Here is an 18,215-nt window from a genome sequence, read left to right as displayed (position 1 = left end):
AGCATCACTACAGAATGGAGTGTGCTGCTATTTCTAGGGTTGTGGAAGCACGTTCTTTTTTATTTTCATTTTCTGGTGAAAGATTTGGATGTCTAAGAGCCACTGCGAGCTTTACCTATGCCATGACGAGACTCAACCATGTAGAAAAGAGGATAACAGACTAAATGGGGAGGGGGGTGAGCTGACGGGAGTAAAGGGGGGAGCAGAAAAAAACAGCTGAGAGGAGCAAAGGCAGAGAAGCAGAGGACAAGAAGAGAAAAAAAAACAGGGGAGTGGGAACCTTATCCTGGAATAGCCAGGAACCAGAGCTGCAGACTCCACCCTTCTCACCCTCCCCTTACTCTCTCGTTCTATCTCTCCCTTGCTATCTCTTTCTCCAAAGCAGTCTCCCAGTCTGTCATTTGACCAGGCGGTTCATGGAGGCGAGAGCTCAGCAGCAAAGAGAAAGCAGAGGCAAAAAAAAGAGACACCACGTCTTGTGCATGCTTAGTTTGACAAAAAACCGTCTGGAATCAATCTTGGGCTGTTGAAAGGTGTGGACTTTTCCTTGGGTGCTGCTTTTCTGGACTTCTGTGTCTTAAATGTGGGCTTCAACGCTGTTTGCAGTCAACTGAGGAGGAGGAGAATCAGCTGACTGCTTTTTTTTGAGGGGGGGGGGGTTACAATTTTGACTTGTAAGCCTCCAGAGGAGAGGTGCGGGGGAGGAAGAAACAGTGCTGGACCATGCCCCCGTCTGCTCGTGGTTCATCATCATGAAAGGGGGCCACCATCACCATCGCCACCACCGAGGCTGTGGCTGCCAGCACTTGTTCCGTAAAGTCCTGGTCAAGTGTGGCTGCTGTTATGCCAGAGTCAGAGGTCAGTGCCACTCATTCACCCAGAAAAAAAAAAATTGTATCTGTCTATAAGCATTCTTTTATATTTTGTTTGGATTGGATCAAACTGAGAACAGGAGTACCTCCAGTAACTCATCTCTTGCTTTTTCATAGTCTTTTTCTGTGAAAACATGACAGTCATTGAAATATGGAGCTAAAGCTGGATCTTTAGTCCAGCTGAGATGAGTGTGACACACAAAAAGACAGGTGAGACACAGTTGGCGAACATATCTTGCATTCTACACCTGTCCCTTAAAGCCAGAAAGGGTGTGGAAAGTGACCCTTTCTGTCATGATGAGCGTGTGTCATTAGTGTATGTGCAGCACGTGGACGGACAAGACACATGTGGTGGTGGTGGTGGTGGTGTGTGTGTGGGGGATAAAGCACTTTACCCAAAACTGTGGGAGTGGAACGATACGACAGTAATCCCCAAACCCCACACAGGCACCACATCACCTGTTTGTTGTGATGAAGCGCAGCATAAATACCAACGGTTCATTAGAAGGCTGTGGTTCAGGAAAATTGGAGTGGTTTGTGTGTTTCACCAACTTGTGAGGTGAGCACTTGCAGTTATGGACAGAGTGTTTAGAGTTTATACTAAACTCAGGACTTGCTGAAACAGTGGGTTGAGAACTGGAAAAGTGAGAATTTGTAAATCCTTTGCTGGCAATATGAACCTTTTCTTGGAGTTACTTTGTTCCTGTCGCTGTCTTGAAAACTTCTCGCATAACTTGTGCCTCCGGGGAACAAAAGCCAAGACAAAAACAAAGCATTTAATAAGTCTGCCAGAGTTTATGTGGGGGTGCCACGCTGTGTTTCTGTTCCCTTTTTACAAGCCTACATCAAAGGCGTGTACAGTAGAGTGGAGCTAAACTTTGAGACTTTGTGCTTAAGAGGGGGGGCTTTTTTTTTTTATTAATGGTCAGCGTCGGTGGATGCTTACCTCAGATTCCATAAGTTATGTAAGGCAGCCCGCCACTTCACTCTTTGCGGTGTTATGTAGATCTTCACATGACAATGCTATATGTCAGAGATTGGAATTAAATATTTGTAATAGAAGAATTCTCAATAAACTGCCAGAGTATCTTTTCAGTCCAGAGAAAGCGTTTTGATTGTCCAACATGACAAAATGAGGTCTTCCATATTTTAAAGAAAATACTCATTATATAGAAAATACTCACTAATGAAAATTACTTCATTAGTTTGAACAAGATGAAGATCAGTCGGCGATGCGTTCATGGGAAGCCATATGAAAAACAGAAGCTATAACAGTATTTCTGTAGTATTTTTACTGGTCTTGGTTGTTAGCTTTGACACCTTTGTAGTGTTTGTTACAGAAGCATCCACTTGCTCAAACGCGTCTTTTCTGTTATCTCCGTCCCCCCAACTTTGGCTGGACGAAGCTCGTCTGCTGGACTTTAAATGTGTAGTTGTAGAGTTAGATAAGTTAATTCTTCTCTATGAGTTCTGGTAAATCGCCTGTCTGTCCTGGGGGAGGATCCCTCCTTCATGTGGGCACCCCTGAGGTTTCTTCGTTTTTTTTGGTGTTCACATTGGACAAGCAGGCAGGGCCCTCTTCTTTTTCAACTGTTTGCTAGCACATGTCCGCCACCTACAGTTGGAGGAGGCTTGGTGCGAATTGAAAAACGGAAACAGTTTGGTTCATTGCTAGCATCCTTGCAATGGTGGATGTAGATTACCATCATGTCAGGAGAGTCGCCTTGGTTTATCTTTCTTTAAAGAACAAACACAAATGTCATCAGGCTCATGGCAATGCTCATGGCACGTTTAATGGCCACAGGTTTTGTATGTAGTGCCCAAAAACAATCGTAAAAAGTGGCGTCACAAAGCATATACGCGAGAGTTTTAAATGCAGAAGCCTTATTCTCATTTACATTGACTTTTCATTGAAAGTGGTCACTTGAACGTGTGTTGCAAAGAGTGATGTGAATGTAGCTTCATATATAGACTATATTGTCACATCATATGAGAGATAATAAGAGCAATATCACTGATATTTACATAACAGCTGAAAAGACTTAATATTCAACAGACATCACTAATACTGTTTGAGCATTGTGCCAAAAACAAAAATTATATTATATGATTAAATCCTTTAATTTGACTGAGTTAAGTTATCTCATCTCCAATCTTCTCCCCAATGTCTCCAGATGACAGAATATTATCTGATCATCAGATTTAAACCATTAATCTACAAATAGACGAGTGATATTCCTGCTCTTGATAATATCTATTTTTTTCCAAACAGCACAAAGACAAGACATATTTTAAACCTTGACTTGACCTGTGGGCGACAAAAAGCTCTTGCTCTGGATTTTAAAAATGTCTCACTGCTTGTCTCACCCTTCTTGAAGTTTTCGTCTAATAAAGTTGACCTTTCAACTCTGTTTACTGCATCTCCGTGTTGGGAATGTGCACTGTGCAGTGTGACTCATTCAACTTTCAGAAACAGAGCTGACTATTTTCTGTACTTTTTGTTTGTTTGTAAATGTGTCACTGAAGTTACACAGATTTATTTTGCTGAAACAATGCAAAGATGGTTAAAAATGCTAAAGAGCACAGACTCAAGGTCTTCAGTTCCTTCAAATGATCTGAAGGTTGATTGGAGCCCGATTCTGGCAAATCCAATCTACAAAACTAAAAACCTCTCCCAACACATTTAGAGAAATGTTTTAAACTGACATTTTTCTGAATAGAAAAGTTCTGAGGCCATTTCTGTCATTGTTTTATTGCTTAACTGCACTGGACCACTGTCTCTGATGAAATACCATCATTCATTTATTCTGAAAAACAGGGCACTCAGTAGACAAGAAGAAATCAGTGCTGCATGATTTATTTCCTGCCTAAGCATCAAGCCTTTTACTTGCAGGCTTGATGATGACACACACCAAACCATGATGTCACCCTTAAAGTGTGCATGCCCTCCACATGCTCACCTAAATCAACACGCCTTGAAACCTGAGTGTTTTCAACTGGACGATACTCAGATTGCATGACCTAAATATGGGCACAAAACTGTCTTTTCTACATTTCTATAGTCTATCTTCCCACACCTTTTCACATTTTTACTAAATGTTTTTATTTTATTAATTATAATGGATGTTTGGATAATCATGCCAGCAATGATTTGTGAAGTATAGGATAGTGCAGAGGAATTAGGTGATATTAAACGCTTAAAGAGATAGACGAGATTATTGACCAAGCCAGAAGTACGGTAGCTATTGTGACAGAAGGGGGAAGAAAGATAGGTGAAGTGAACGAAAAACGAGCGACAATGGTCAATCATTTCATCATGCTCTGCAGAGCACATCAGAAGATTAAAGGCCTGTTCACACCGGGATGAATTTCGCCCGCGATTTTCGCCGATGTTTAACGCCTCGTGACTAAACAAAGGGCACCAACGTGAGTGTGCACACCGACGCGAAAAAACGCCACGCGTCAAAGCGTCACTTTTTAAAAAACGCCTCGGGTTCGTTTTTTTTTTTTTGACGCGCCGCATCGAAATCTATTCGACCAATGAGAATGTCGCTTTTGCACACGTGTCTGGAGCTTCTGAAGTTACAGTAAAACACAACTTGGGGGCGCTCAAACACAAAACTGCCTTTCTGAGCACACATACCAGTGAAGAAGATAGACGCCAAGTAGCGTCTACACTGCCGCGAAGAAATAATGACGGACATTCTAAAATATCCCCGAACCAAGCACCAGTTGGAGCAACTGGTGCTTGAAATATTCACGTTTTCTTTGTATGATTCTGACAAGCGCGTAAATACTTGCTCTCTTCTTTTGAGTGAAAAGCGACTTTAAGAAGCGTAAAGTTGCGCGGCGCCACCTTGTGTACAGGAGTATTTCTGTTTTACATTAAGTGCCATCTAATGTCAGGGAATGAAATTGCATGTTCACTCAGCTCATCGTCAGCGAAAATCGCCTGGATGTGAACACAAAAAACGTGGCGAAAAACGTGGCGAAAAACTCTGGCGAATATTCGTCCAGGTGTGTAGGGGCCTTTACTGCCCATGGGCCATGACTGGGGCCTGTTTCCTAGCAAGTGTTGGCAAACCATTTTCTAAGTTGTGGTGGGCTTTAACATTATAGCAACAGGTCAAGTTTAAAGGCTTCACACATTTAGCTATGACAAAGGAAATGTTAAAAATGTCTCACTGCTTGTCTCACCCTTCTTGAAGTTTTCGTCTAATAAAGTTGACCTTTCAACTCTGTTTACTGCATCTCTCTGTTGGGAATGTGCACTGTGCAGTGTGACTCAACTTTCAGAAATAGAGCAGACTGTTTTCGGTACTTCTTTTTTGTCAAGTGTTGACAAACCATTTTCTAAGTTGTGATGGGCTTAAACATACAGCAACAGGTCAAGTTTAAAGGCTTCACACATTTAGCTTTGAAAAAAGGAGATAGAAAAATCCTGGGAAGGATATGAGAAAAGGAAAGTATGTTCAAAACACTATGCATAAACTCGTTCAATTTATTTTAAAAATCCTAACAGACTTGAATGTGTTAATGCGTAGTTATGGTAGGCATGGTACATTTTATGAGCTGATTAACCTGAGATTTTTGCAACTTTGCTTGAGAACTAAAATATGTCAATATGAACCTACATAATTAAAGTGTCACACTGTTTTTTTCCCTATGCTTTTACATGTCAAATATTTGCCTATTTTCTTTAACGTTGTCTTTTTTTACAGTATTTTATTGATTTTGGTCATAAAAATTTTAAGCCAAGTTATTTCCTTTTTTATTAGTTGGCTATATTTTATTAATCTGCATTCAATAAAAGCTGGTATATTTTATGCTACAACTTAAACTGGGTGGAAATGACCTGCATCATAATGACTAAAAGAAAACAAGTAGCAATTAGATTTATTTAAATTTAGCAAAACTAGATTGAACTAAGCTTTTATAATGACCTTTAGTAAATCATTTTTTTGGCTGATTTTTACTGAATTGTACTGAAACAAACTGAACAAATAAAATTAAAATAAAGTAAATAATTGTTAGAAAAGTTTTACTTAGTTTTATTCATGTGTCTTTATTGTTTATTTTTAATATTTTAAATGATTTGCCAGATTATCTATAATTGTCCTTTTCTGTATTTCAGTGGGCTGTACAGATGCCTGTAGCTACAGAGATGCTTGTACTCTCACTTCTAGCACATCCTGTTACAACAGCATGACAGGTTACAAAAATAGGAAGGTGCACAAATAGCCAGAATGACAACTAAGCACACGCGGTATCAACAATTGCAATGTCAATTTTCTGCACGATCTATTTACACTCCTACACTGCAGCTATTTATCCTCACACTAATTTAGTACAATTACTTTAATATTCTTGGAATGCATATGGGAACTATGTGAATGGTGTAAATATTCAATATGTCAAATGAATGGAGAGCTTTTACTTTAAAGACCCGCACTGATGAAAATTGTGTTTTGGTGTCTTTAACATGTTTTGATGGCATTTTTGTCATGATGGACATGATGATGATGTAAAGTTGCATTTCTGAGTATTTCTTCATTCAAATCTTCGCTAATCATGAGCAGACGAAAAAATGCAATTGGAAAAAGCTTTTAGCTCTGACATAGAGGCTACAACGGCAAGCCACAAACTCCCTGCTCCACTCTATTTCGATACATCCACTTGGAGACAAATAAATCCATGTCCATCTTCATTTTCCTCCTCTGAGCTGGCATCTGGCTCAAACGGCTGGTTAGCTCTAATATTGCTCACCCTTTTTGTTGCTCTGGTAATGTTAGCTTGGGGGTGTAAGGGGAGAGAGTGTAAACAGATGGGAAACAGGTAGGGGCTTATTTCGTGCCAACGGTTCTGCCCACAACTCTGAGACAACTCTCTAAAGAGCTACAGCCGCTCTGCAGAAAGTACGTCCTAGAAAACGACTTAGTTGTTTGCAATTTGGCTAAATACGGCAAAATCATAATTATAGGACCACTGGGAACACTTGAAAGAAAATCGTTGGAAAAATGATCAGAGTGAGAGTTTAAATCACAACTTTTTTTAAATCTATATTGAAAAGCACCATGCATTAATTTTTGTATGCCATTACAGACCAACATTTTTTCTTAAAAGATAAATATAAAACTTAGAATCGAGTTCACTGTCCCTCAATTCTGTTTTGGTCTGTTTTCCCCTCGTAGCCTCTACAGTCTTGCACCCTTTTGTTGTCAAGAGGAGAGAGATAGGAGAAGGCATTTGGAGGATCTTCAGCAAGAGACGTACCAATGTTTTAGAAAATGTCGTGTTTTTAAGAAATTTGCTTAACTGATCAAATTTGGGAAACGCAATTAGAACTAATAACACAGCATCATGAAAAACTTTTTCATGAAACATATTGTCTTTTTTTGTCTACATCTGTACAGTATTTGTGTGCAATTCATGTGTGTGAGTATTTGTGTGAAATGGGGGGTTGTGTTGACTCATACATGCTGTGAGTAAGGACAAAGATCCCCCACAGCCCTGACATACTCACATATCTACATGGCTGAACAGTAAAAGGCAAGGGGGGAAACCAAATGCTGCATGGGAAACTGACCTCTCCAACTCCTAAAAAAACAATCAAACTGAAAATTGTTTGCTTGTTTATTTCATACCTTTAGGCGTATAAGGCCAAAGCATACATTTATTTTTTGATTGCTGCAACCCATTGTGGAGAACATGACTGATTAGTTTGTAGTAAAAGAGAATTTTCCGTTCAGTCATAGAGAACATTATGTGCTACAGACAATGTTCTGCTACAAAAGTCATCTAAAAGGATCTCTTTTGGAGGTTTGCATTGACTGTGATCTCCATGATGCATGAATATGAATCATGACAAGAAGTCAAACTTATTGTGAGAAAACTGATCACTACTGGAGCAAACTGCTATGACAGAAGGGGTGTTTCTTTTTATGTATTAGCGGGAGAACTTCCTCTGTCCTCAGCTTATAAGGCAGACTTTAGACATTATGGAAAAAACAACAAAAATAGCTGAAACTGGAGGTATGCTGATCTGCTGTAGCCCAGCCATGTGTTGAACGGTCTGGGATATTTTTAAACTTTGCACTCCAGCCCACCCTCCATCTCTTCATCTTCTTGTGCCTTCCCACCCAAACTTGTACTGTTTCTGGACTTGGGGACCTCAGTTTCCATATTGTTTCTCGTTGACACACGCAAAGGAAAAAAAAGAAGAAAAAGCTATAGAGGGGAGGAGGACGACAGAGTTGAGTCGGGTCAGCCCACCATTCCTGGTCCCCCAGATGGATGGAGAAAACGGAGTTTGAGGCTGAATGTTGCATGATCTGCTGGGTTGGAATGTGAACACCAAATGGAGCATTAAGATCTCTCCTGCGGCATTCTCATTTTCTCTCCTTCTCTTCCTCCCTGCTTTTCCTCTCCTCCGGCTCCCTCTTTCTTAGTCTGTCTAGCACACAGCCAGTCATTAATCATGTTTTTTTCTCACATTTTACAATTTCCATCATCTTCGTAGATTGTTCTTTCCTGTTTGCTCCGCTGAAGAGTGCGACCCTTACATATTTCCAGAGCTCCAATCCACGTCGCCTTTAACATCTCCCACACTTTTCCCCCCTTTCTTCTCGTCTTCCTCAGATGTCTGTTTGTAAACGTGCAGAGGAGAAGAATGAGGGAACAAATTATGAAACACAGGAGTGCATTCCATACCTTCTTTAGAAAGAATTCTCCACCAGCGCAGAGGGGGAGCGGAGCCACTTCCCCTTTCATTATACCCCCACTTTGAGCCCATATGGCTCTCTTTATGAACGCTCTCCTCAGAGATGACCATGCATTTGTTTGTTCTCACTGTAGTAGACAACAGTGTACTCTCCAAGTTCTAAAAATGAAGTGACTGAAAGCAGTTTCATAAATCTCACGGCACTGCGATTCTGTCTGACTTTCAAGCCAGTAACTGCAGGGAATCCACTGATTTCAGCTCTGATGGTTTAGGAGGATCATCAGGCTGCTGGTGAAGAGAAAAAGACTGATTTGGGACGTTCTCCTCTAAGGTTTCTCTCCAGAGCTTACTTGATTGAGGCCTCACTGAGTAACTTTCCAAAACATTGCTCAAAGCAAAGCAAACAATGGAAAGTGACAACACTGAGAGTGGTTTGTTGTTCCTTAAGCAGCATAATGGAGCTGAGCATGCCACTTCCACCTTAGATTATCCAGAAAAATCTGTCTCAGTGAGATTGTTTTTTCTGATGTAATGTTTAAATAGTGCTTATAAGAACACAGCCTGATGCCTTAAAACTTTTCTTAAAGGAAGCCTTAAAAGTACACATTACCTGTAGAAACAGACGTTTAGTTTGAACGGCAGGGCATTCGTTCTAAACCCTCCTATTTAAACAGCACAAACAGCTAGATCTATTCTTCGAATTTAATTTAAAAGGCGATCTGAAGTGAAAATGAGCTTTTCTAACGTGATGTAAAAATGCTACAGCATTAAAAAAGTGTTATTAGGCTCTAAAGTGAGAATGAATATATACAGATCCAAGACATTTATGTCTAAAAACATGAAATGAAGCACAGAAAAGCAAAATTTCTAAAACCCACTCTGATGAACATTGAGTTTTTGGTGTTTTTGATTACTTATTTTAGGAACATGAAGATTAAAATTGTATTTCTGATAATTTCTTTATTTAAAATTTAAAACCAGGTGCAGACGAAAAAAAGAAGTTTGAAAAAGATGCTTCTACGTAGCAAATATTATTATTACTTCATTCTGATGCATCCACTTTTGGACAAATAGACCCATTAACTTCTTAGTTTTCCGCGTCTGAGCTGACATCTGGCTCAAAACTGTACGGCTCCAATATTGCTCGCCATTTTTGTTGCACTGCTATCGTTCGGTTGAGCGTGTGAGGGGCTGTAAGCTAGCGAGAGAGTGCATGCATGAACAACTGGGAGGGGGGCGTGGTTGCTCCACGGAAATTGTCCAGCCCACAACTTTAGAGGCAAATTTCAACTAAACTACAGCGCTCTGTCGAAGAAAAAAATACATCCTAGAAGAACACAGATTTTTTGTTTTTTGGCTAAAAATACCATAATCATAAAAAAAGACCAGATCAAAGGATGTTGGGAGTGGTTCAAAAGAGCAGCTTCTCCTTAATGGTCCCTTACATTTAAACTTAAATGAATGAAATTGACTCTTTTTCCTCCCCTCTGTCAGCAGATGACACAGTGATTGTCACTTATCCACAGGTGCCATTGATTGTTACCACAGACATCAGCTTTGAATCCAGAGGTAGCCTGAAGCTAGTCTGTTGCATCTAATGCTCAAGGTTTACAAGCTGCCTTGGTGAATCATTTGATCAGACGAAACATCCAGCTGTTCACTTGTGCTTTGTCAGGGTATTACTTTATTGTAGAAGCTGCTAAAAATCACTTTTAACACCTCAAGATGAAAACAGACTTTTGTAACAGCCTTTTAATGACAGATAACCAGTTCCCACATGTTATTCTGCAGCACTCGCAAAGATGTTGTGTATTCAACACCCTCTGAATGGCCATATGGAACATTAAAAGGACACAATCGGACACAGACAAAGGCTGACAGATGCAGATGGGCCTTTTTTGGTGTGGAATTAGCTTTTCAAAGGCATCCTTTGTGTGTATGGCATTGTCTTACAAATAGCCACAGGACTTGACAATACTTTCTGGCATGTTACTGCATGATTGTGTTTATGCAAATGAATATTAATTAATATACTGCTTTTCATGCGTTCGTGTGTCATGTTTTTTTTTTGTTTGTTTGTGACTTTTAGTGTGAATGCCCAATTGTGTAGGTTGATTTTTTTCTGATGGGTAATCTTTTATGCGGCTGTCCCTCACTCTCCCTTCTTCTGGGTTCAGTTGCTATGGCAATGAGAGTGGGGAGAAATGCAGAGCCACAGAAAGGAATAGAAATATGTGCCTGGAAAGACCATCAAGTCTGACAGAGAATCATTAAGCCAGCGGATTTTTGTGAAAGACTAAATAGTGCACCGGATCCGAATGAAAGAAGCACCAAATGTGTGGTTTCTCTAACTCTTGTGAATGGATGGGATGTGTGGAAAATGGCAAGACTCTTGAACTGGGAGTTGCAGAGCTGTCAGGCAGAAAGGAGCCAGGAGGAGAGGCTCCACATCCCTACAGCCCAGCAGGCTCCACAGATCTACCTCCTGCTTTCCGTGCAGAACCTCTGACTGCTGCAATGCAAATTGCAACCGTTTTTAGCGCTCAGCAGCATCACACTTAATGGTATCCTTATTTAGACATGAACACGAGTGTCTGCCTTTCCTTTTTCTCACTTCCCCTGTTTCCTGTGGATGTGTGCCCCCATAATCATGGCGATGATCAACCCATTCTGTGAACTGCCCACAGCTAAAGAGACAAAAGGAGTGACGCGAGTACGCTCTTTATGATGATCTCGATTCACATTCAACCTAAAAACTTAAAACAACGTTCCATGTTTTCAAAAAGAAAAATGCTGATGAGTACCCTTTTTTGATTAGATCCGTGAATTTATTTTGCAGCAGAATTCAGAAGAGGTTTGTGTTAAAATGTTTATTTTCGATGTTTATATTTCAAGTTTCATATGTACATAAAACTCTAAACAAACAAAAAAAAGTATGATAGACAAGAAAAATAACAAGGATAAACCTTTCTTTACTGAAATATTTTAATTTTTTCACTTTATTTACTGATGAACTCCATAAGTAAACCAAATTATAAATATTAGTTTTGTCTTTAAGACAAATGTTTTGTTTCAATTTATAGTAACTTTAATTCTCCAAATGTTTATATATTTTTCTGAATTTAATTGACATATACACCTTTCTCCTTTTGACATTAAACCATTTTGCAAATAATTAAAAAAACATTTATTATCAAAATGTATCATTGTTCTAGCTTACACTGGAACAAATCTCCTAGTTTCTACTATCAGTCATAAGTAAAATATACAAATACAAAAAGTTTAAAGGAAGTTGCTTTAAATTGGCCAACAAGACTAGGATGATCAAAAAACTGGTCAGGGTGTTTTCATTAGCACTGGTTAAATAGGATTTAGGCAATTTTTTTTTGCAGTTTACTTTTTAATGTCATAAACTTGAAACTTAGTTTTTACCCAGTTGATTCTCTATCAGTTTGGAGAATAAAGAAAGAAAAATTCAATATTCTAGTATTACAACATCGTTACAGATCAGAATTTGTTTCTTTACTTACCCTTAATAAAAATTTTTAAAGTTATTAATATTTTCTTATTATTCTAACTTGCCCATGTATTATTTGGCTTTTCTTTAAAAAAGTGCAAATTTGGAAATTCAGCAAGCAAGGTCTGAAAATGCTATGAAAAACTCAGCCATAACACTCACTTTTAAACTTTCAAATATGTTTACATTTTGGTGGCTAAATTCTGTTTTCAGATAATACATTTCATTTAAAAGGAAAAAACGTGTCAAGTTGTGGTTATAGTTCACTCATGGTTCCAATTTGAAAGACTTGCAACATTAAAGAAAATGTGAAAGTGGAATTTGCCTTTGCCAGGAAAGATGACTGATAAACACCCAGACATTTGGGGAATAGTTTTTATGAATTTGTTCTAAAAATAGATTCAAATTTAGGATGTTTTAGCTTTTGGTGTTAAAAAAGAAGTCCTAATTGTCACAAACATGGATGATTAGTTGTCCTCATTGGACCAATCCCTGGGAGAAAGTGCATCAATGGGCCACTGTCAACCTGCCTATTTGTAGAAAAGGGTTTTCAGTTGAAAATGTGAATAATATTCAGAAAATGCAGATGTTTCTAACCAGCACAAGTGTCAAAAAGCCTCCTTTTGTTGACTATGTTTAGGCGTGGGTTTGAAAGCCCCCAGCTCACTCATGCTGACAGTGCCAGGAACTCTCTCTGAATGGTTCTAAAAGAATGTCTAGATTTTTTAAGCCCAATAACCACAAACGCAAAACGTGTCACTGCGAGGATGCAGAAGAAAAAGCAGTGCCTGTCATGAGACCGCCTGCTGCTGCTGATGCTGATGATGCCTTCTCTTTTTAAAGAAAGCAAAATTCAGTTCAAATGCAAAGTGGATGCTGGAAAAAATGACACATTTCTCAGTTTCAACTCAGAATGTTTTGTTTTAACAAGAAGAAGACTTGACTGTGTCATCTAATCAAGTTGTTTTATAAGTTCAACAAAAGTGTCTAAATGTTAGTTTTTACAGGCCCTCCACAGACACCCGGATTAATGCCAGTGTCACCTTTCAGGCACATTTCCCTGCTACCCGACATTGCTTTTATCCTTTACAGTCATGAAAAATAAGCCAGAGTCTGGCTGTGAGTGCTGACTGCAGGAAACCGACCCTGAAAGCTTGTTTGTGTGTCACTTTATCTGTCTACCACGTATTTCCTCCTGTGCTCCTGGAATCACAGCAGCGAGTGCATGTGTGTGTCTCCATAAAGTAGGTCAGGAGGAGGACAGGAAACCACTGGTCACTAGTCTGACTGTAGTGTACTATTTTTTGGATGCAAAAACACACAGATGTAAACCACAAAAGTTGTGTGATTGTTCCCGTGTTTCTTTAACCCTTGTGCTATCCTGGGCACTTTAACATTGGGAGTTGGGTCATCTAGACCAACTAGACAGTGCGCTGCACCTTTTTTCTTCAATGATTTGTGATCTTCACTGGTGTCCATGGATTACATGAAATCTTTCCACGTTTATCCACCTTTGTCATGGTAGGGAGAACACGTCAATGTAAGGGTGGGGTCATAGGATAGCACAAGGGTTAAATAAAAATTAAATCCCCTGCTGAACCTTCTTTTCTGTCTGCCAAAAGAAGTTGAATGATTTTTCTGATTTTTAAAGGCTGGATGTTGAGTTTCAAATAATGTAAGAACTCAAAATGAGACATTGCCATAAAGACCCACTCCAATGAGTGTGGTGTTTTTAACATGTTCTTGTGTCATTTTTCTCATGATTGAGGATATATAGTAAGAAAATAAGATTAAATCTGCATTTTTGAGTATTTCTTTTTTCAAATTGTTGTGAATCAGGAACAGATGAAAAACTGCAGTTGGAAAAAGCTTGTAGCTGTAATATGAGTTCTGCGATCGGCGGGCAACAAGATCCCTGCTCCACTTCATTCTGATGCATCCACTTGTAAAATAAATCCATGTACGTCTTTGTTTTCCTCGTCTGGCTCCAAAATGTACATCTGGATAGCTCCGATATTGCTCTCCATTTTTGTTGTAATGTTAGATTGGGGTTGTTAAGGAATGTAAGCTAGCAGGAGAGTGTATAAACCAAGGCATGATGGGAAGTCAGGTCAGGCTTACTCTGCGACAACAGTCCAGCCTATGACTCAGTGAATTTCTAATGACCTACTGCTGCTCTGCAGAAACTGTGTCCTAGAAAATGACACAGGTTTTTTGATTTTGGCCATAAAATACTTTTGATCATAATTAAAAAAAAAACACTGGGAATGATCAAAAGAAGATCCGAGTGGGAATTTAAATTTTTTTTTTTCATCTGTATCATTGTTTGCTGCTCTCACTGGTTTTGTACGATGAACTCGTGCTGCTCTCAGCAGCTTTGTGGGAGAGAAAGGAAAAGTTATACATGGCAGGAGAGAGCTGTGTGTCCTGATCCCTAAGCTTCATAGTGAAAAAATGCAGCAGTGCTCTCAGATGCAAAGGGTAACAGAGGGTCACAGCAAAGAAGAGTGCAAAGATGATGAAAAGAAAATGAAGAGGACAAAAAAAAGCTTTCAGATTTATAAAACAACAAAATGACAAACAAATTGCACAAAAAAAACAGTTTGGGATTAAAGACAAAGATATATTTCAGGGACGGATTGAGTGATTGCCAGCATCATTTTGTCAGTCCTGGACAACAGGGACCAGATGGTTTGCGCAATCTTTCTCTCTTACTGCGCCCCTTGAGAAAAATTTGGCTCTTGCCACGTACTCAAAAACTCACCAAAATTTTTTCACATCTAGTACCCGGTGAAAATGAGTTTTTTTCATAGTGAAGCCCCCACAAAAAAATTAATAAAAAGATGACATCACAGTGGGGAAAACTGTCAAAAAAAGAATGTAGCCAAAATCTTTTATGATGGACAAAAACCTTATTTCAAATTCCACCAAAGAAACCAAAACACACATGTCACGGATGTCCAAAGGAAGTTTTAAAATTATTGTGGGATGGCCACATTACCTACAGCTTGGGGGCCATCTTGTGGGAAAGTGTGAAATTTTCCGACAACATAGGAAAAGAAAAATTTAAATTCGAGCATTTTTCACAAAATGTCACACACATTGCACCCATGTCTGTAACCACCACCAAAGTTTTGTTGGCCTTTGACCCTTGGAAGAGGTAGCCATCTTGAATAAAAAAAATCCCCCTTTAGGCCCGCCTATTTTAAACACTTAGGGAGGCTAATCTATCGCCTCATAACTCCTCAATCATTACTGGCAAACTACTTGGATAAGTTGGATATAGAAGTTGTTGATTTAGAACAGCGTAATTATGGCAAGCTTGCAAACGGGGCATTTTACTGTTGTTCGCAAATTTTCTACTGAAATATTGTGAAAATGTAATACATGATTTGTTGGCTCAAGCTGACCAAAATGATATGAAACACAATATGAACATATTGGGAATCTGGGCATGGTTAACAAAAAGGGGGTAAAGCTGGAACAGAGAGGGCGGGTAATGCCTTCGAGCCATACAATGTTGCTTGTTTTTATTATGGCCCACAGTAGTCAAGGACTGCAAGGACCATATTGTTTTGGCAACGATGGAAAAAACTCCTGAAGGTTCAAAAAATCCTCAAAGGAAAAGAATACTTTGCTAGTTTATACTTATTATTATGTACAGCACTTTGTGTTACGTTCAGTGTGGAAAGTTCAATATAAATAAAGATTGATTTGATTTTTAAAATAGAAATGGTGGCCCCTCCTTTGATGAAAGGGAGAACAGTTGAACATGGTAAGCAGGGTGCTGTGCAGAGTCCAGAGAAAAAAGAGCCTGATGAGTGTGGACCATCCCACTCTTCCGGGATTCCCCGTACTGACACTTTCTCTAAGACGCAGCTGAACAATTAGCATATTTTAACATGAATGACCAGCAGGATGTCGTCCTAAAATGGAAAGACTATAATACTTCAAGTAAACAGCCACTCTGTACCTTTACAACAATTTGCTAATGTGCAATTTTTGTGTACCTGGAAGTTTTAGGACACTTGCATACTGGTCTACTTGTCTATTGATGGAATCCAGTAATGAGTAAATTGCCTTTGGTCTGAGAGCTTATATGATTGACACAGAGGGGCTGTGGACAAGTGTGCTCCATTACAGCCAAGGCTTTTATATTGATGTGTCGGCTCAGCATCTCTCACTCATCAGCTGATCGATCAAGTAAATATGAAATGTGTTGGTGGATTGTCATTCGAAGCATATTCATCCACATCATTTGTCTATATCATATTCTTTATGTACTTTTCTTTTCTTTTAATTATTTCCACTTTTTTTCTTCATAAAAAATAAAATAAATAAAACACCCTAAACTAATAAAGAATTTGCTGGAAAACCCTACCAAATATTTTTTTATAAGCACATGAATGTGAAAGATTAGATTCAGATGATCACTGGGTATTTCTTTGCTGCTAAAATTGTAGTAGTGACAGTTCAAGATTTAGACTCTCAGAACTCAGTTATATTTAAATCCCTCTGTTCAATCCTAAACAAATAGCTTAAAAGTCACCTGATGCCATTGTCTTTTAATGGAGAATTAGGTAAGATTTTGAGCTAGACAAAAGTAACTACTCAGGAGAAAGATATTCGGAGTGCACACCGCCAAGTGATCCTTTTTTCATTGCCCTTAATGATACGATCAGATTTCAGTTGAGTGAGCAACACTAAGAAAAAATCTGGAACTACTTTTCAGCAGATAGTTGTTTTGGCTCTAAAGTTACACAGTGCAGCTCTTTTGGATGAGCCTCCGAGCCCAGAAGGCTATGGGATTTTCAGACAGTGAGTAGGCGACTGGTGAAAGCCCTTTATTAACAAATCTCCTTAGATCTAGGCCAGCTTAATGCAGCTGAGTTGCCTTCAATTGATAATTATTGTAACTACCTAAACAACAGTCAAGTTGCATTAACTAAAAAGGCTGGGGTAAGTGTTTTCCTGCAGAGGGGATATGGAGATAAATGCCATGGGACACAATGAGAGTGCAGCAAACAGGGACAGAGTGGGTGGGTTTGCTGTTTTTTAGCTTTCCTTTTGTAGGTGTGAAACGACATCAATGCCGCTTAACTGACAGCATGTGGGGAGAGTGGGGGCAGGATTCTTAGAGGAAAAACTCATCATTCTTCCTTTGTGTCAGTCTTTTCTCGTAGCTTAAAAATATGTTTCCTCAGTGACTTGTTCAGAGAAAGTGCAGAGAACATACTGAACTTGTAAGGGTTAACTGGCCAAGGCTGCAGACAGATGATGCAGTGTTGCCATAGTGACAGGTGTAGGGGCTGTCATGATCTTCTTGTCCTTTGTCTTTCGGCTGCTCCCTTTAGGGGTTGCCACAGTGAATCTTCTGCCATCTTCCTGGCTCACACCAACCACCCTCATGTTCTGCTTTACTACATCCATGAACTTCATCTTTGGTCTTTCTCTGGGCCACGTTCTCGGTAGCTCTAACCTCATCTTCCTTTCACCAACATAACGTGTAGGTGCCATGAATTAACTGTGGTCTTTATTATGGTGAATGTATATCGTTTTTGTCTTGATTATAGTATTAGTGTTGGTAATCACCTGGTGGTCACATGTTTGTGGGTGGAGACATAAAGTAGTTTTAACTCACCTTTGGTTTGTCCCTGTGTGAGATGGAAAGGGGGGTGAGCGGGGTTGCCGTATTTTTTGCTGACCGCTTTTTCTTGATTCTTTGCATTTTTTCTCTTTTTGATCACTTTTGAATTACTGTCCCTCCTCTGAAGGGGTCCAAACCATCTTAACCTGCTTTCCTACATTTATCTCCAAAACATCTAACGCGAGATGAAGAGAGCTTCAGCACCTTCAGCTGACAGGTGGAGGAGCTCTGCCTCTTGTCTCTCAAACTAACAACTGCTTTAACTACAGTCTTCCACAACTTTGCTTCCATTCTTGCTGACACTCTTTTTTCACACATGTTCTGAACAAATAAGTGTACTACTGGTACTTCAGACTTCTTAATACAACACCGCAGCTCCTTTCTTGGTACCCTGACTAACCTGTTATACAACTCCTCACATTTTCTTAGTTTGGCCTCCACCTTCACCTTGTGCAGCGT

The 18,215-nt window shown here is 39.4% G+C and overlaps 1 protein-coding gene across 3 annotated transcripts in view; it reads left to right on the top strand.

Annotated features, from left to right (window-relative positions):
* Positions 1-18,215, top strand: part of LOC101171490 (rho guanine nucleotide exchange factor 25-like) — a 51,976-nt gene that overhangs the window by 12,416 nt on the left and 21,345 nt on the right. Inside the window, exon 1 of one of the 3 annotated variants that reach the window (XM_011477084.3) lies at positions 381-858. The exons of the other annotated variants lie outside the window; for them this stretch is intronic. Within the exon in view, the coding sequence (XP_011475386.2) occupies positions 753-858 (106 nt within the window). The 5' untranslated portion in view covers positions 381-752. Of the gene's footprint in view, positions 1-380; positions 859-18,215 lie in introns of those variants that run through there. 3 annotated transcript variants of the gene reach the window in all.

This window comes from Oryzias latipes, chromosome 7 (genome assembly GCF_002234675.1).
Source record: "Oryzias latipes chromosome 7, ASM223467v1".
NCBI classification, from domain to species: Eukaryota; Metazoa; Chordata; class Actinopteri; order Beloniformes; family Adrianichthyidae; genus Oryzias; species Oryzias latipes.
This window is presented reverse-complemented; position numbering and strand designations above follow the sequence as displayed.